The 20,136-nt window shown below is 40.8% G+C and overlaps 1 protein-coding gene across 1 annotated transcript in view; it reads left to right on the forward strand.

Moving 5' to 3' along the window:
* SCUBE2 (signal peptide, CUB domain and EGF like domain containing 2) overlaps nt 1–20,136 on the forward strand; it is a 64,162-nt gene that overhangs the window by 9,187 nt on the left and 34,839 nt on the right. The window contains exons 3-8 of the mRNA XM_056851940.1: nt 2,211–2,345; nt 12,078–12,203; nt 13,357–13,473; nt 15,622–15,711; nt 17,295–17,411; nt 19,549–19,671. Coding sequence (XP_056707918.1) covers nt 2,211–2,345; nt 12,078–12,203; nt 13,357–13,473; nt 15,622–15,711; nt 17,295–17,411; nt 19,549–19,671 — 708 coding nt within the window. The remainder of the gene's footprint in view (nt 1–2,210; nt 2,346–12,077; nt 12,204–13,356; nt 13,474–15,621; nt 15,712–17,294; nt 17,412–19,548; nt 19,672–20,136) is intronic.

Genomic DNA, 20,136 nt, shown 5'->3' on the forward strand with positions numbered 1-20,136 from the left:
TAATCTCGTTCCTCCAGCTGCTCCCTTCGATGAGAGATCCTCTTCTTCATCTTTCTCTTCTTCCTGCTCTTCAGAAGGGACATCCAGTAATTCTCTTTTGTATCGTCTCAGAAATTTTCCCACATCTGGTAACGAGGTGATGGTAGTTCTAACCCCATTATACATAAACGTTAGCCCTTGTAGTAGTATCCAGCGGTATTTTATTCCATTCTTCCTTAACTTTGCAGTAAAGTCTTTGAAGATATTTATTTTTGACATTAGATGTCTAGGGATGGCTTTGAGTATTATCAAACTCGTTTCTCCTATCGACATTGGATTATCATAGTGAAGTTTCATGATAGCATCTTTCATTCTAATGTCATAGAAGGTAATCATAACATCTCTTGATTTAGATTTCTTCACTCTTGCCGGTAAAGGAATCCTATAAATACTATTTATTGCATGGTCCAAGTCTCGTTCATCTATTTGGGTTAGATCTGCCAATGTCTTTATAAGAGCATCTCTAGTATCACCTAAATCCTCAGGCAGGTTACGCAGATGCAAGTTGGTCTCTCTAGCTTTCATGACCATCATAGCAAGCTGGTCCTTGACCGTATCTTCCTGGGTAGGTATTGCATCAATTTGTCTCTCATGGCCCTCCACCTTCTTCTTAGTTTCCTTCTGGTCTTCCATTACCTTTTTTACTGATCCATCCAGAGTCTTCATATCCACTTTAATTGTATTAACTTGGATTTTCACACCTTTTAGCTCTTCTGTTACTTCATTCATTTTTTGAGTGATTGACTGGGTAAAGGTATTCAGCATAGTAGTAATTTGATCCATCTGTTTTGACATCTGCTCTTGTTGTTTTGACAGCTGTTCATGTTGTTTTGCGGTTGTCTCGTTTTGTTTGGCAAACATATCTTGAATTTTCTTTTCTATATTTGCTTCTTGCGAGGGTTCTTTAAGTTTAGATAATGCAGGAGATACTGTATGAAATAATCCAGACCTTTGGCGGGATGAAGACATCTACAGCCGATGCTTTATTTTTAGCAATTTTGGCAGGTCTAAAAAATCGTTGTTTCCAGAGTGTGGGTAGTTTAGTAGCTTATGCTTTACATAGTCGCTAAAATATATAAGCACAGATCCTCAAAACCCGCTTAAAAATAAAGTTATAAGTATTGAAGTACCATTGAGTTTTCTGGACTCTCTAGGTCGGCAGAAACACTGGAAGTAGGAAGTTGACCGGAAATTGTAAAGCCGTGAACCTTCCATCGTCCCCTTTCTGTAGTTTTTGGTATCAGAACCTTTTAGTTGGTGCACCAAGGGAATGCACATCCGGTCCTACGATAGCTCCGTCTTTCCCATCTCCTTGTTCTTGGTGATTGGTTGTCTTGCAGTACAGTGATATTTTTTCCTAGAGGTCTTCTGGTACTTCAATATAGATCTCTTTCTGTAAACGTGGCTGGCGGACCTTCCCGAACCGGAAAAGATATCGTGACAAAGGGGTAGGAGGGAATAATTTCTCCTTTCCCCTCAAACGTCACTCCTTCTGATTGGTAGTTCCCCCGTCTCTCAAACGTTCATTTATTTAGTCTACCCACAGATCTACTTGATAGAGTCCTTGCCGTTTTATCTGATATCTTTTTAAAGTAATTGTTATATGATGGGGAGGGAGAGCGCGGATTTCCCAGTTAGTTCTACCAATCGGTTCAGCCTTCTATTCCCGGTAAGATCAAAAGAATTCTTGTTACTCACGTAGATTTTGGAGGGTAAGGTATTGTTTAATTAAAATAGTTCATAAGTTGGTAATAGGTAATGGAGGTCCAAGCCTAATGCCAAAGAGACGCGGCGATGCAATCTCCTCTCAATGCCAGCGGGACAGCATCCACACCTCCAGGGGACTTAAAAAAGCTCCCTCGGAGAGTATGGGAGTCACACCGCTTTCTTTGGGCTGCAGAGGTATTCCTGCGTCCCGGTCCACTATTTAGAACCGGGTTTGGTGTGCTGAAGCACTCCAATTTAAAGCGTTTCTTGGATTCCCTCGGGAGCTCTCCCGAGGAACGTGCGCTAGGACCAACGCAATTATCGGAAGTCCCCAGAGATCAGCAATGTATTGATGTGATAGAATCTGCAGTATTTCCAAGATTTAATTTACTTACGTGTTATTGATACAGGCTACTGTGGGATCAAAAATCTCAGGTACAAACCTGCTGTCTCTTATTTTTCAGATACAGATGAGTGCTTCTTCAACAATGGAGGCTGCCAGCATGTTTGCGTCAACACAGTGGGGAGCTATGAGTGTCGTTGCAACGATGGATTCTTTCTCAGTGATAACCAGCACACCTGCATTCATCGTTCAGAAGGTACAGCATCGCCTTTCACCTTAAGATTCCTGAATTGAGTGCTGTGCTGTTTTCTTAGCAGTTACATTCTTCTGTAAGTCACTATTGTGAGTCTCATTGAAACAAGGGAAGAACGTAATGTGGATCTCACAGCAAGTCATGTTAGATGTACATGGACGCTGAGATTCCAGGAGATTCCATTTGTCTGTATAAAGGAGACAGTGGGGGTTCGGGGGGATAACTCTCATATCATAGCTACGTGGTGTCCCTTTCCCCATCTTGATACTTAAAAGGGTCACTGGTGATTACAGGGGCTTTATTAGCATTGACAGAATTTGTGGCACAGGAGTACTCAGTACTGGTTGGCCAGCACCTCATGCCTATGTGACAGCCTCCTGGTTTAAACAAAACTGTACAGAAAAGGGTGGTGGTGGTATTTTGTTTTGTTTTTTAAACCGTTCTTGGCATCACTTTAAAACTTGACTTTATGCACTAATAAGTAATCATGTGAATCTCAGGGATTTGTTCTAAGGGAAATTAATTGTTCTCAGGGAAATCATTTGTGGGAGCACACCCCTGAGAAAAGATTGTAAAGTGGGAAAGTGTCTGTGATGAACAGCTGCTTGAGATGACCTGAATACTTTTGTTGGTATATAAATAATTAAATATATATGGTGTGTTTGGGTTGGCTAGAGACCCACAAAGTGACTTTAATCTTAGCATAAAATGGCAGATTAAATGGGAAATATCCTGCCAAAGTAAGTAGCTAGTTCCAGACAACAAATTCCACCTCTTTTTTTAAAAGTTCTGTTATATTTATGGTACCAGGTAACATAAGCATGATACACATTCTCTGTGTAGTGCAAGTGGAGAGTAGTCTTGATGCTGGGGCATTTGCTTTGTTGTAGGGGAGATGGGCTTTTGTTTGGTTTGTTTAAATCTCATGGTATGTATACATTCTATTGCTATAAAGAAGCCATGTTGGTCTTTACTGGGTTTTTTCTTAAACGAATAATATAATTGCTTCTCCTTTTTAGTGGTGCAGTTGGTAGAATAATCAATTTCTAATAACATGTTTACAAAGTCTTGGTGCACTGCTCATGGAAGCCCTTCATCTCAGCTGTGACAGCTAAGTGGAACTTCCATTTTCAGAGGCAGTATACCTCTGAATACCAAATGCTGGTGACATGCATCAGGGAGGGCTGTTGCCCTCATACCATGCTTTGTATGTTTTCCAGAGGCATATTCCTGGCCACTGTTAGAAACTGAGGATTAGTCAAACTGGAGAAAACAACTTACCCAAGGATACAAATTAATCCGTAAACTGGGGGATTTGAACTCAAACACCAACCTTCCTAAATAATTTTTCTTAAAAATTAACTTAAGTCCCTTCAAAATTCATTTTCTCCCCCATTTCCCCTAACCCTTTCCGGCTGCAGTGTTAATTTGTTTCCTATACACTATCTTCCCCTATCTTCAGTTAATTTCCCCCCAAGACTTTCTTGTATCCTGTTTTCCCTTCTACTCTGTCAGAACCCCCCCCCCTTCAATTTCTGTTTCTTCATCCTGCTCAATATACCTGTATGCAGTTCCTGGTCCAGGACTATCCTGATCTCATACATCAGCATGTGAGCTTCTGTTCTCCTGGTTCTACTTCCTGTTTTTTAAAAATTGGTAGGAAAACAAAGAAGCTGGAATTCAGCAGGGGTGGGGACGGAGAGATCAGTTTTGGGATGAGTTATCATTCCTCCTTTATTTATTCACCCCTTCTCCATGATTTGTATTGCCCAACCCTGCAGAGGCCTGTGTGACGCTCAAATTTCATATGTAAGGGCAAGTCAGGGAGTGAAATCTGCAAACCCTTTTTCGTAGCTGCTCTGGTGTTTCACGTAACGGTGCAGTGCCTCATTGATATCACCATTTATTTAGTTAGTTTGCACACATGATGTTTATTTTTAATGTTTGTCATTTTTCCCTTCGTTGAGGGGTCAAATGAATTGGGCGAACATTTTATTTATTTAAAAATATTCCAAAACTCCAGGTAATCGCTCTCAGTATCTGCAAATTAAACAAAATTGGGTGTATGGTTGAACTTTGCGGCATCCCGACAGACCAATTTCATAGGGATGAAGGAATTCGCCAAAGAATGACGCTTCCCTTTGCCATTGCAGAAGGATCTGATGATGGTCCTGGGACTATGGCAATATGGATCAGACATCTTACTCCTTGTGTTGGTGTGACAGCTAGCAAGCATTGGGTATTGTGGGCCTAATCTCATTATGCTGCAGCATAGCTGCTGCTGACAACTAGGGAATGATACTACAGCTTATGGCCCAGGTGGAACTGGTTGACTGAAGAAGCCAACTGAACAAGTTGTCACTCAGGAGTAATAAGCTGTCTGCAGGCCTCTCTGCAGCCATAGATATGTAACAATTGTGCACATATTTCACCCAGTACAATACCGGATCATGGTTGTTCGTAGATCTGAAATGAAAATTGTCCCTATCATGATGGGATTTGCATGCGCCTAGTATTAGCTTAACAGTTTTAAAATATCAAGGAAAAATTAGTGGACTGTGTGTTCAGAGTTCAAATAGTTCCAATAATAGGGTTGCCAGGTCCCTCTTCGCCACCGGTGTGAGGTTTTTGTGACTGAGCCTGAGGAGGGTGGGGTTTGGGGACGGGAGGGACTTCAATGCCATAGAGTCCAATTGCCAAAGCGGCCATTTTCTTCAGGTGAACTGATCTCTATTGGCTGGAGATCAGTTGTAGTAGCAGGAGATCTCAATCTCAAGCTAGGACCTGGAGGTTGGCAACCCTATCTAATAACCCTATGTAGAGCTGTCCTTTGTGGGGTAGAATGTAGTATTCATCTATCATTACTGATCAGCAACCTAATGGAAAGAGGCCCATGCCCGTACTGGTGGGCCTCACTGGAAGGCACCAATTAGGCTATTGAATCCAGCCATGCTTGGAATGAGTTGATGTGCATATCGATAAACTCGAACTGAAAAAATACCGGGAAAAAGCCATTTCAGTAAATTTCTGGTTCAGGTTTACCAAATGGCAAAGCCTGGGAAGAAAGGCAAAGCTGAATTTGCCTTTTTCAGCTTTCCGTGGCTCCTGGGGGGACATTTTTGCAGGTAGAGCCCCCACATTTGCAGCATATCTGCAAGGGACTCTCCTTGCAAGACCCCCCAAGTTTGGTGAAGATTGGGTCAGGGGTCCAATTTTATGGGGTCTGGAAGGGTTGCCCCCATCCTCCTCCATAGAAAATAGTGAAGTGGCTGACTGTATTCAGATTCTTTAGAGGGAACTTTGCTATGTATCTCAATGGAGGACCCGGGATTTAAAGAGATACAATATCATGAAGGAGAGGAATGGTTGCCATATCCCAAAGCATGCTCATTGCAGTGAAGAATAGAAGCAGTCCACTGCCATTGTTCATGTGCATAGAGCTATCCAAAGTCGTCTTAAGTATGAGGCTAAGAAAAAATACTTAAGACTTAAGACTAGTTTTAAGGCTGCAAAGCAACAGAAATGAGACCGGCTGCCTGATTAAAGGCTGCAGTGGATGAAAGTCTAATGGAGACCCTGGAGCAATAACATGAAAGTGATTGTTAAAGCCAGGGAGTTTCCACCGAAGCTGTGGTTAGTCTGTGGGGGTTGATTGGGCTGGACAGAGTGAAACATTTTATAAGTTTGCAAAGTTGGTTAGGATAAATATAGAATGAAGCTGTTTGAACAAACTCAAAAAAATTTTTTTTAAGAAAAGAAGCTAAGCGGCAACTCTCAGTTTATAGAATGTGAACTTCAGTGTGTGTTTTGTTTTTAGAGTGGGGTGGGCCGGTAGAATATAATGTAGCTGAGAAACCTGAACCCATAGGTTCTGTATATTGGTGAATACGTCCCTCAATAATAAAAAAAGGTAAAGGTCCCCTGTGCAAGCACCGGGTCATTCCTGACCCATGGGGTGACGTCACATCCCGACGTTTATTAGGCAGACTTTGTTTACGGGGTGGTTTGCCAGTGCCTTCCCCAGTCATCTTCCCTTTACCCCCAGCAAGCTGGGTCCTCATTTGACCGACCTCGGAAGGATGGAAGGCTGAGTCAACCTTGAGCCGGCTACCTGAAACCAACTTCCGTTGGGATCGAACTCAGGTCGTGAGCAGAGCTTTGGACTGCACTACCTCAGCTTACCACTCTGAGCCACAGGGCTCCCTACATCCCTCAAAGGCCCTTCTTTTTTCTTTCAAAATACTAACAGTCACGGGGAGTCCAGTTTCAATTAGTGAAATGGGGTTGGAGGTTAAATCTTCCTATCCTCGTGACCTTGCTCCAAACTGGTTTAGTACACAGTTTGTGATCTTTGTCATGCCTGTTTGGGGCTTATTGCTTGGCATGAATGTGGAGAGCACAGTGTTCAGGTAGCTATGAATTATGTACAACAGATTTGGGTTAAGGACAGTTCTTGGGACATTAACTGAAGTCCTTATGGGTTCCTCGCAGCAGAACTGGGCCATAGTTTTCCCAGCTAGAGGGAAGGAGAGACAAGCTGAAGATGGGAGGTGGGAGGCAGACAAAGGTAGGCTGGCTGGTGGGTGCGAAGGAGAGTAGGAAGCAGGAAAGAGGGAAAGGGTATGGGGGCTGCCGTGAAGGGAAAGAAACAATAGTGGAGGAGAGGAAAATGAAGTCCCCTCTGTAAGTCCCTGCAGGTCTAATTTTGGTACAGCTTGTGCAAGGATACAGGGAATCTTGACTTTTTAACAGCAGCGCAAGAGCTCTGATTCTTGAGGGAGGCAGCAAAAAGGGATGGACCAAACGATTCACAAATGGCCATCCTGTCTACAACTGCCTGAATCTGCCATTTGTGGTAGATGTGAGGATGTGACAGGGGGATTAGCCTTCTGCATTGTGTTGTTCGGTCTCTCTTATCATTCAAAGCCATTTCAATTTGGAAAGATGAGTCAGAAGGAGAGAGAAGACTGGTGAAGGCTTCTCTAGTTGGGTGCTGATTTCTCTAATGCTCTCTGCCTTTTAAAGTGATTTTAAGTTTGGGAAGAGAAGAGGGAAGCAGAGATAGCAGCACAGTGGAGAGGAGGGATTCCATACATTTTGTTACCATGTTCTTGCTCCTGGACCTCTTGAGCTGTTTCACGAATGGGAAGGGGGACTTAGCTGGAAAACTGGTGTCCAGATAGTACATCTCAATGGCTAGATTCAACACAGAGCAACCAATTGCTGGTCACTGTGTTAAAGAAGCATCAGGAACCAAGAATGCAAGATAAAAAACAGAAGTACATTAATTTTTTTCAAAAAAATTGTAAGGACTTATTCTAGTGCCATGTTTCTATACGTGTCTTGTCAAAATGGTAAAAATTAGAAGACTCTTTAATGATCAAAGACATATAAGTCTGATGTGGATCTTGCATTGGTCTCAAGCAGGAATTATTAAAGATGTGAATAGTGAAAATTGTCATCACAGCCAGCTCACCTGTTTATTGGGAATTTTGTAAGAGACACTTATGCAGTCTGTATTGTTTTGGCTAAGGCTTCCAGTAATACATTCTGGTTCATTTAATGGGACAAAATGAAGTTGATTCTCCAAAAAAAGTTTGAAATTACAGTGTTCAGCCATTTAGTTTAAAATGTCTGTTGCCACAATTATTTACAGCTGAGATACGAAGAGCCTATTGCCACTAGTGTGTTTTTGGAAATGTTTATTTAATTTGAAAGTAGTGCAAGTTGATAACTGTTCCTTGTGTTTTCCTATGGACTCTTTTTCAGGGGAGGGGGGGAGTCATTTATTTTGAAAAACAGATCTTCATTTAGAAGTCTAAAAATGATGGGATAGATACCACGTTGACTTATTCTCTTTTGTAGTCCTATGAATACAATTCTATAAAAATAGCACTTTAGTGGTATGTCTTCCAAATACCCGTATCATACATTCTTAAATTTCATGTGTTTCAGGCAGTTGATCTTAATAATACTGGAACACTGATATTTTTCAAATTGACTTATAATTAGAGGTTTTAACAAATTTTGATAATTCTTACTCTACACAAATAACTTTTACTTGGGCAGTTGATATTACAATTCAGCTAAAGTGGGTTTAATGAAACAAAAGATGCTTTAGTTTTAAAAAATGTGTTCTGTTTTGGTCATTACTGTCTCCTTTTTTTTTTTTACTTTTAATAATGAAGATTTGCTTTATATGCAAACCAAGCAAGTCCCAATTCAGCATTTGAAGAGAGAGTTTGGAGTTCAATGAACTTTACCAAAGTACCTGTTTGAATTATGTCTCTGTTGGTTTCAGAATGCACACAGTGAAGTTACACTGTTAACAGAAGCTAAGCTCTTAATTCTCTTAATACGTTTTAAACACCTCTTAGCTAACAGACAGATCACATGGCGTGTTGAAACTCTGAAATGCCACAAAACACCAGAGTTAATAAGGCTAATTTGTGATCTACGGTGATGCAAAGAACCTGATTGACAGCATAATAGTGATTGCCACCTTTCATGTGGCGAATCTTTGGGGTCTTTTGTATATTCTGGATAGTTCTCACTGTGGGAAAGGAATCAAGAAGCCAGTAGAGCAGAATAATCGAAGCAGCAGAGCAGTTTACTTCTTTGTTGCTTAAAGCCTTTTTTTTTTCTAGAAGAAAGGTACTAAAGCCAGAAACAGAGAAGATGGCATGCCTAATTAAAACGTTACAGATCTTTCCAAAAGCATGCTGTCTATTTTCTTGGGGTAATAAATATTATGGTGGCACAACAGAGATGTGCAAAATTCAGGGGAACAAGTCTGCAAATAAATCTGTGGATTTGGCAGTAAATCCAAGAAGTTTCCATCCAGTTCATAGTTGTGTTGTGGCCTGTAATATTCATGAGTTAATGAATTGTGCATGTGCAAACTACTCAGTCATCCTGCATTTGGAAAGAGGGTTTTCCAGAAATGATATGGATTTTGATAGATGGCCTGCTATTATATATCTATTGGCCATAGCCAAACGCCCTTCCATGCAGATCGTCGTCAAAGTCCGCTTCAGAAAATATGAATTGACAACCCACTATGAAGGGGTAATAACTGAAAACTGTGTTGCAAACAAAACAATTCCTTTACTGCTTTTGGCCTGTTCCTTTACCAAAACCTTTAGTAGACATTGTAAATAGCCATGTTTGTCCACAGATTAATCCAAAACAAAAGTTGTGCAATATATTTTATCAGGACCAATACCATGTGTAGCAATTTGTTTTGAATGCCGAAGACTTAACAGCTTGTAACTGTCAGAGATGAAAAACTTTGAGGCTCCTGGTAGGAAGAAAAGCCAGCTAATGTGCCTTATTTGTCCTCATCCAGAATCCATTTGTTTGCATTGAATTCTGTTCAGCCAGTGAATGACACAGCATGGACATCTGGACATATAGAAAGCCTTTAATGACACACTTAATAATGGCACTGTTAAAATATGATATTTGATAATAGAGAACTACTCAGAATAGATTACAAGTTTATGTATTTTTAAAACACGTTAATTAAAAATGATCGATACAAGTTCCAAAGGATGTGAGGCTGTCTGAATTCCCTGAAGCAGGAGATTATTGGGCAAGAAGCAGTATTTCTTCAGTATCTTTGGGATAATTTTATTTTTTGTTCCTTAATGTGGTCTTCAGCTCCTTGGATCTGATTCAGACATCCAAATGAAACAGGACTTTCAGAAGTGTCTGGCAAATTTATACAATTTTATTTATTTAGTAGCTCAAGACAGTTTACTTTTCTGAATTAAAGCTATACATTAAAGCTATACATCCCCCGCAATGCCTGTGTGTGTAAAGTGCCGTCAAGTCACAGCCGACTTATGGCGACCACTTTTGGGGTTTTCATGGCAAGAGACTAACAGAGGTGGTTTGCCAGTGCCTTCCTCTGCACAGCAACCCTGGTATTCCTTGGTGGTCTCCCATCCAAATATTAACCAGGGCTGACCCTACTTAGCTTCTGAGATCTGATGAGATCAGGCTAGCCTGGCCCATCCAGGTCAGGGCCCCCAATGCCTACAACTGATTAAAAGTCCAAATAAATCAAATGGCTTCACAGCACCTCCTAAAACAGCACCTTCCTTACCTCTTCAGGGAGCCTGTTTCATAAGCTGGGAACCACTATTGAAAAGGAATTGGCTCTGGAAGATAACTAGCAGGCAAACTTAAGTGTGCATGTAGGGAAACTATCAGAATGTGATAGCTAGATGACCATGACCATAATGGTGCATGGGGTTCTAGGCCATGAAAGGCTTTAAAGGTTATAACTAGCACCTTACATCAAACTTGTGAAAAGCTGGTAACCAAGGAAGCTGTTTTAAAACAGATGTGTTGCTTTCCCATTAGCTAGTGCCTGCCAATCAGGCTGCTACATTCTGAACCCTTTGCAAGTTGTCTTCAAGGGCAGCTCCTCACAGAATGTGTTACAGCGGTTCAACCATCAGTCCAAAGGCAAGCATTGGTACGGCCAGGTCTGCTGAATCTTAAGGAAGCAGAGAGTTGGCAACCCAGATGCAGATTAGAAAGCCAACCTGCTTTTCCTACACTAAGGCTGGGTCCATGAACATTTCCAAGCTCTTAACATTTTCACTTTGTTCAGCCCTAGCCACCTGACCACAGCCTCAAAGGCATTGGTTCAGATGGATATATCTGGAGGCTAAGATAATTAATAGAAGTGGATGTCGTCTACAGTAGTGAATATATAGAGCAGTGTGTCATTCCAGACATGGTGCTGACTTGGTAACCTTGGGCTAATCACATGCTGTTTTTGATGCAAGAAGCTACCTTGATATATGAGCATGCTTAGGGCAAGCCTTTTCCCCCCCTGGAAATCACAGTGAATGGAATGATCCCCTTCTCAGGCTAGATACCCTTTTTTTGTCTAAGTGAAGGACAGGTGCATGGGACTTGGCCTGAAGAGCACAGAATCTAATCACAGTTCCATGTTCCTGGTGACATGGCAGTCATGTTTCCAGCATGTTCAATATGTGTCTTGTGTGAACGTCATCATGTTTGAAGGGAAGATTTGCATATTTGGGGACAATGGCCAAGAATCTTCTCCACTGCCTGTTTACAGGTGTGTGTGTACCTTTAAGATGTCATGGCAGTCACTGCTTTGACACACAGCGGACTTAACAGCAATGACTTTGCTCTGTAAGCAGCCCCCAAGGAACTTATTTCAAGATTGCTTTATGACTTATAGTTTTGTTTTAAAGCTGAGTTTTAACTATAACTAGCCACAATTGGGGTTCCTTGTATGACCAAACAGTGGGGTAAGAAATATAGGACCCTATAGAAACATGCAATGTAAGAATTCAGTAAAATGTAGATAATAGAAAATTCTGGGTTCAAATTCCTGGTCAGGCAAGAAGCTCACTTGGTGTCTTTGGGCTAATCACTATCTCCCAGCCCAGCTAAACTCACAGGGCTGTTGTGAGAATAAAACAGGATCACATCTCCATTTATTTCATTTTTTTTAACTTGGAAAAAGGGCCAGATACAAATGAGTAAAAATGAAAATAATAATAATGAAAATAGCAATTAAGGCAGTGGTGTTGCAGACTATGCTTTTGTTCCCTGTTGTATGTATTTTATTTAAATAACTTAGATTGGGGCACACTTATCTATTATTTACTTAAATATAAGGGTGGAGTCTAAGATGTGTTACCTGCACCGAAAGGCACTGATGCATCCTTTTTGTTGTTTCTGCAGAAGGCATGAGCTGCATGAATAAAGATCACGGCTGTGCCCATATTTGCAAAGAAGCGCCAAAAGGAGGAGTGGCCTGTGAATGCAGACCTGGATTTGAACTGGCCAGGAACCAGAGAGACTGCATTTGTATGCCACATTCTACACATACTTATGGTTTCTCAAAGCGAGCAAGTAGAATTCTGGTGCTCTTTTAGCTGATTTGTTAATTCGGGGCTTCCTGTTTCATTTGGGAGATTAAATGAAATTGGTGGATTTAAAAAAAAAATGTAACTGTACAAACCCTCCATTTTTTCATATGGGTTCATATGCTTTACTAATTAATGTTACAACAAAATGGCTATCTCGTTCATCACAAGTCGTAGAGCAATAGCTTCATTAAAATTGTGCTGCTCGTTAATGTTCACTGCGTGAGAGCAGCCTGATCGTTGACAGTTCTAAAGGGTCCTTCATCCAAGCACCATCACAGACAAAGGAAAAGTAGAGCCGTGACCCTTTTCTCCATCTGTTGCTTAACTTCGCTTAGCTCTCTCCTTAGTGGCTAATTTTACTTGATCATTCTCCCTCTTAGGGAAACCCTCAGCTGGTGATGGTGATTGTAAAATGTAGTTCACATTCTGTTGCAGCACAAAGGTTCCTCTGGCATGTGAAAGATGAGCAAACGTAAGGTGCTCATGATGGAGTCTGCTCTTGTCTGTGACAGCTCCTACCACCCTAACACTATTCGACTTTAAGATGCTGCAACAGTTTGTCTTCAACACTGGGTTTCCAACAGGATCCTAATCAGAGCTGTCTTCTAAAAATAGATTTTTGATTCCAAAACTGTCTGTGTCGAACTTTTAATTGAGGCATTCTGCTATGAGGTGTTATCAAATCACAGTAAATTATTTCCCCTTGCTATTTAAGATAAATGAAAGATTCTCATAAAGAATGAATTACTGTGTTACTTGCTTGTCATTGGGTCATCAATCATAAACCATTTAAATGAAAGCAATTTAAATGTAATGAATAATACAATTAAGTTAATTACGTTAAATTAATTAAATTGTTAAATCGGTTAAAAGCAGTCATCAGAACACTTTAATCGGTTTACTGCCCCGGGAAAATTTAACTTCTAATTACGTCAAAGTACATACTATCCACCAAAATACATGCTAAAATTCCTCATAAACATGCCAAATGTGTAGAAAGCAATTATGTGGTATTACGGAAGATGGAGGCTTCTTGGTCTTTACAGGCTTTGTAAATATTTCCGAAGCTGAGTTGTACATTTTCCTTTCAGTGACATGCAACCACGGGAACGGTGGCTGTCAGCATACATGCGAGGATGCGGAAGATGGACCGGTCTGTGGATGCCATCCAGAGTACACTGTGCATTCCAATGGAAGGACCTGCCTTGGTCTGTGAGCACTCGAATGCTTTTCTGTTCAAATTGCCGTTTCTAACGTTGAGACTTGGCCGTTGGTCATTTCTGCGTGGATGATTGAAAATAAAATTAACCTTGCTAAAAAAAAAATGGAAAAGGACAAACTGCGTTTTTTCTAAGTGCAGAGTATATCTCCTCCTCCAGCCAGGCCACTTGGGCGTCTTGATTCCACATTAACAACACTTTCACATGAGACATACTGAGGTTGAGTGGCTCAGAGATGCTTGTAGGTCTTATGTGAAAGCAGTCTTGATTATGGAGTAACTCTAAGTGGAAACCATGGAATTGTGGGGTGGAAGGAAACTTTTTCACTTAATATTGTAGGTTCCTTTCACCTCACTTCTATCTGGAAAATGGGTACTGCCGCATATATCTTGTACCCATTAAAAACTCCACTGAGGAGACTAAATTAATGAGTTTGTTAATATGCAAAGCTAGTTCTTAAGGGACAAGAACAGTGTGGCCGCCATTCCCTTTAGCAGCACTGGTAATATAAGAATGAAAGACATCTTCTTGAAAGGGAAACAAACCTTGCCATTTGGAAATAAATTAATTTATCCCACTCTGCCAGTAGTAATACTGGTTTACCCTGAACCTCCTGCAAAATGAGATATAATGGTCCTCAGAAATTTATATGCACTCAGCCTCAAATCTCCCTCACCGGAATGTGACATGGGACAAATCCTCAAGGGACCTATAGTCACAGAAGAAGACTCTTTCACTATATGGAATCCCACTGCAAGGGGTATATTACCTTGGTGTGCCTTTCTGTTCTCATAATTCATTATTTCAGTAACATACTGGAAGAATCAGGGGAGAAAGAAGCAACCACTTTACTAAACGTTTTACAATGATAAATCAATGGAAAGCCAAGGAGACTTTCTGAAGGTTAGTTGTGAATTGAGTAGTGAATGCTGCTTCTGCTCTGAAAAAAAATGCAGATTGTTACTACATCTGGTGGCGTTGACATAGGACTGGAAAATGGTCCAAAAGGTAATATTTAACATTGGGAATACTGAGCTTCCGTTGAGTCCTGAAAACTTCCTCTTGAACTGCACAGATGGAGTACTAACCTCTTGTAGAGTTTGGAATACCATGCATATGGTTAAGTTGTCTGCCCTGCCCTGCAGCAGTCTTGGTGTATTAAATTTATCTACTATAGTTGGTTTCCGTTAATTGAATATTTGAAGTCTGAGCTGGCTTAATTATTTATTGATTAAATAGTATATTGGGTTTGTACTCAGGGTATGACATATATACCTATGTTATTTTGCAATTAAATTGATAATAATACATTTTTATAAAGGAGCCACTCGGATGATTTTATTGTTAAATTTTTATTAGAAGATAAAGATACTTTTATCTCTTATTCAGTGGCAAAGTTCTGTTACGTAGCCAGTAAGGTACAGAGGTCCTCAGTTGGGGTTTTAAAGTTATAAATGTTGTACTGATACTTGATGGTCAAATGACTGTAAATAAACTGAACTGAACCAAACTTTTTATAAAGGAATTGGCATCCTCTGCAATGCTATTGTTCAGTAATACTGCCTCACATATACAAAATAGTCTTTTGTATATGTGAGGTAGCAAGTTTGGTCTCTAGTGCTTCCAGTTGAGGGATCTGTGGCAGCAAAGTGCAGAGAGGTCCTCTTTCTTACCATTGCAATGACTTCGTTTTATTTGTCTTAAACCTGTTTCCTGAAAATGATAGTGCTTACATGGTGTAGTGGTTAAGAGCGGGGGTTTGGAGTGGTGGACTCTAATCTGGAGAACCGGGTTTGATTCCCCACTCCTCCACATGAGCGGCAGATGTTAATCTGGTGAACCAGGTTGGTTTCCCCACTCCTACACATGAAGCCAGCTGGGTGACCTTGGGCTAGTCACAGTTCTCTCAGCCCCACCTACCTCACAGGGTGTCTGTTGTGGGGAGGGTAAGGGAAGGTGATTGTAAGCCAGTTTGAGTCTTCCTTAAGTGGTAGAGAAAGTCGGCATATAAAAACCAACTTTTCTTCTTCTTGTATTACGTCCTACAAAACAGAAGAAAAACTTGGAAAGTTACTAATCACTGGGAGGTGTTGGGCAACAATTCTTTTTTACATGGGACTTTTTTTTTAATAATAGAGCGAGATGAGGCTTCAGCGGAGACAGTGGAAAACAATGCCACAGCAGCAGCTGATGTAGACAAGCGGGTGAAGCGGCGACTGCTCATGGGTAAAGCCTTCAGATTTTTGAAAAGATAACGCTTTTGCTAACTTAGCTGTGTAAAATACTTTCCCCTGATGTGTTATAGCTTCTAGAATTTGTGCTCTTGTAAATACTTGTTCTACTGATAAGTCAATGGGAGCTCCATTTGCTTTCATGCCGTAAAGTTCTAAGTATGTCAGGGGGACTTGCAGGCAATGCCTACGTGAACCATGGCCATGCTGTCTCCTGTGCTGGCCGCCTCCCAAGCATACTCATTCGGTCAGACATTTGCCCAGAGGCAGTGCTTTTTCCAGTTTTGCTGAACTTGAAACGGGCAGCAACTGCATCTGGGATCTGTCCTCATCAGAGAGAAGTCTGAGAGTAATTTTAACATATATCACAATGGAAAATACTGCTTTCCCATCTCAAGACCAGAAAGCATGTTGTTCAATGGAAAACTGAATTACTGTAGTCCTTTAAATTATTGGCTTGGATCCCTCCTCCTACTGCAGCCCCAAATTCTCCCAAAATGCTGTTCCTGGGAGTCCCCTGTCCCTCAGGAGCAGCGTTTGGTGTGTGTGGGGGAGGGCTTTTGAGCTGCAGTAGGAGAGGGGGGAGAAGGGAGTGTCACACTCCATGACTGGAACTCCTCTCCGTAGCAGCATTTACTAGATCCAATCTGCTATGCTGTTCTTCGAGGCAGGATATGAGAATACAGTTTTTAATTCCAAGACTTCTGTTAGTCTGTTGCATCAGAAGCCAAAAGGAGTTTCATGGCAACTTTAAGACGAATAGATTTATGATGGCGTAAATTTTCATGAACTATAGTCCACTTCATGGATCTGCTTAAGTGGAAGCTTATGCCATGATAAATTTAAGATGTTATGACTCCTTTATGTAAAGACTTTTGGGTGCTTAGTGTAATTAAATCGTGTTCTGTTTCTAATCTGCCCCAAAGTACTTCAGCTTGCTGGCCATAATGTGGTTAAGAACTTCCATGTAGATGGCGTTAATATGCCTTCCATCTTCATTTGACTCCCCAATGAATGAAATCAAATATCTGTATGAAAGCAACTGAAACTTTGATTACTGTTCTTGGGTGATTGTAGTACATGTCACAAACTTCAGAGCTGTAACATATGCCATTTTTAGAATGTTTAAAGTTATAGTTTATAATCTCTTAACAAAAGAACAAAACTGTTCACTGTAACAAAGCTGTCCACATCTTAATTCTGCTGTAGGCAACTTAGAATTGAGTAATTCAGCTTGAATAAGAACAAGCACCATGTGCTACTTTTAGAGCCAGTGTGGTATAGTGGTTAGAGTGTCAGACTAGGGTCTGGGAGACCCAGTTTTGAACCCCCTCTGTGCCATGGAAACTTGCTGGGTGACCTTGGGTCAGTCATACAGTCTCAGCTTCACCTACCTCATAGAGTTGTTATGGTGATAGAGAGGAGGAGAGGAGAGAAGCCCATAAGCAGCTTTGGGTCCCCATTGGGGAGAAAGGCAGAATATAAACGAAGTAATGAATAAAATAATCAAAAGTATTTTTAAATCCTGTTGTAGTTTTTTCCTTCTGCAAAAGCCAGATTTTTTCCCCTTCCCTTTAGAAACATGTGCCGTAAATAACGGTGGCTGTGATCGTACTTGTAAGGACACCTCAACAGGTGTTCACTGCAGCTGTCCTGTTGGATTTACTCTTCAGTTTGATGGGAAAACTTGCAAAGGTAAGTTGTAGAATTTTAAGTAATGTGTGTATAGAAACTGCTGTTTTGCTATCTGCGAGTGGTTTTTGCAGAGTATCCTAATGAAACTCATGTCGTTAAAAGAAGGGAAAAAAACAAAATTTGACACAGCAAATGCTCAGCTATAATTTGTATGTGGCCCCTCTAATCTTCTCCACTCTTGGAATTTTGGAATGTGTATCTGAAATGAGAGTTAAATTGTGGAACTCCCTGCCCCAGGATGTGGTGATGGTCCCAACTTGGAAGTCTTTAAGAGGGGAGTGGACATGTTCATGGAGGAGAGGGGTATTCATGGCTACTAGTAAAAATGGATACTAGTCATGATGCATACCTATTCTCTCCAGGATCAGATGCCTATTATCTTAGGTGCTGTGGAACACAGGCAGGATGGTGCTGTTGCAGTTGTCTTGTTTGTGGGCTTCCTAGAGGCACCTGGTTGGCCACTGTGTGAACAGACTGCTGGACTTGATGGACCTTGGTCTGATCCAGCATGACCTTTCTTATGTTCTTATAGCTTTTGCGTTCAGTTCCATCTTATGATCTGCAAGTGGTATTGTGCTGATAGAACATTGGATCTAAGAGGAGCCTTCATGTGCACAGGCAACTAGACTAAAGCATACTGATGGCAATATTATTTGTACAAGCATCATATTCCAGTAGGAAACTGTGTAAGAGCTGCTTCACATGCTTTGAGAAAGATGAGTTTCCATTTGTTCAGTTCTTGTTTCTGTGGTGACTCGTGCAATATGAACATGAGCCATATATCTAATATGCATAATACATGTTAGCTAGAATTAGCACTTATCTGAGGCTTCCTAGCAGGGATTCACCTTGTGTTTGGTTTTTAGTGCTGCACTGTCTTTGCTTTTATCCTCAGAATTTTAAGCTTTTAGTATTTTACTGTATGTTTTGTGCTTATTCTGTGAGCTACTTTGAGAACTAATGCTGGCTGAGGAGTACAGGATATAAGTTTTTGAATAAGTAAAAATTCATTTTTAGGCACATCTCTCTTCTTCATGTACTAGTATTTGCTCTGGGGATGAATATGGTTGACAAATGGGAACCTGTCTTTCATCTAACAAATGAAGTGGCTCCAAATCACTACATGTTTAAATCCGCTTCCCAAGACTCTTGATACAGAAGCCCTCTTAATTCTTTCTGGATCTAAGTGTGTACTTTGATACACAAAATGGATACCAGAAAAAGTGTGTGGAAGAGTAAGAACGATTCACCATCAGAGGCTCCCCCTTTGTCTTGTGCATGAATCACTGTTCTGGGCATGTCTCATCTGAGGGCAGGTAATTATGTTGCCCCTCTGCATCAGAAGCAGATTTTAATTATTCTGGGGTCCTGGCCAGAAGTCCAGGATGTGGCCCCAGAATCACTGCCACCCCACTGCCAACCTCCCAGCTGGCTTTAAGCAAGGTGTGGTCCCTGCTCGTCTTCCTTTCTCCTCTCGTTCCAGGCTGGATGGGGTTGTGGGCAATCAGCCCCCAGCCCCCAAGCCCAGGGCCTGGGGAAGCTGCCCTTGTTGTCCATTGGATAAGACTGCCCCAGATCAGAAGGGGCAAAATGATCCATTCACTTCTGATATAGTAATGTGGAAGTATTACTTTTCCCCTGCAGAAGTGGACAGGAATGAGGCAAGGCCAGAGCAGTGATTCGTTCAGAGAAATAGGAAAGCTTTACTGTGAGTGGGCAGTTTGGGCTCAAGGGAGCCTTAATTATTTACCTAATTTGTTTTGCATCGCAAGGTGTTCCCAGGCATGCAATTCAAGATGGATTAGTTTGAATCAGGGCTGGGCTGCTTTCATCCTTGATGGTCAACTTTCCCCCCTAAAAATGCCTGTAGTTTACTATTGTGAAATTTACAAAGCAAAAAAATATCCTTAGGAGGTATGAACGGTTACGATGTCAATCATTTGTGTGAAGATAATGCAGGATGTTGTTTGCAGGTAAGCATGCCTCATACGTCTGTTTTTAATATTTTAAGAGCCGTTTATGTCAAATGCCACATTTACAATAAAGTCCTCAGATGTACAGCATTTATGTATTTTGGGATCTTTAAAGAAAAGAGAATCAAGTACTGTGTTTTATTTTATGCCCATTTTTGTTACAGATATTGATGAATGTCAAGCCAACAATGGTGGATGTGATCACTTTTGTAGAAACACAGTTGGTAGTTTTGATTGCAGCTGCAAAAAAGGATTTAAATTATTAACGGATGAAAAGTCTTGCCAAGGTAAGTCTGACTGTGCGTGAAAATTATGATTTGAACAATAAATTGCTAGTAACCTCTAGAATAACGTTCTGGAATTGGCTTTATTTTCTTGACTTGCTGTTAAGTGCCAAAACATTAGGCAGGGACATAGTTCAACCATAAAACACTATTTTTTTTTGTCATTTCATGAATGATTCTGGGACATACTTAAAGTTGTTTGTTGTCTTCTGTCCTCCTGCTTCACATTGCAGTGATTTAATTAAAATCTTCCAGTTTTCACAACAAATAATGGTTTGTTGTTACATCTGAATTACTAACTGTGGTTTGTTCCCTTCTCTACAAACCAGGAATGAGGGCTTTCAAGATTCAGAGTATTTTCCAGGTTCATTCATGCCAACTACAAACCATGGTTTGTTATGTCTGATTACAAGCCAAAGAGGTTGAGCTGAAAAATGCTAAAATTACAAATAAGTAAATTTTAATAAG

The sequence above is a fragment of the Euleptes europaea genome, chromosome 6 (genome assembly GCF_029931775.1).
Source record: "Euleptes europaea isolate rEulEur1 chromosome 6, rEulEur1.hap1, whole genome shotgun sequence".
NCBI classification, from domain to species: Eukaryota; Metazoa; Chordata; class Lepidosauria; order Squamata; family Sphaerodactylidae; genus Euleptes; species Euleptes europaea.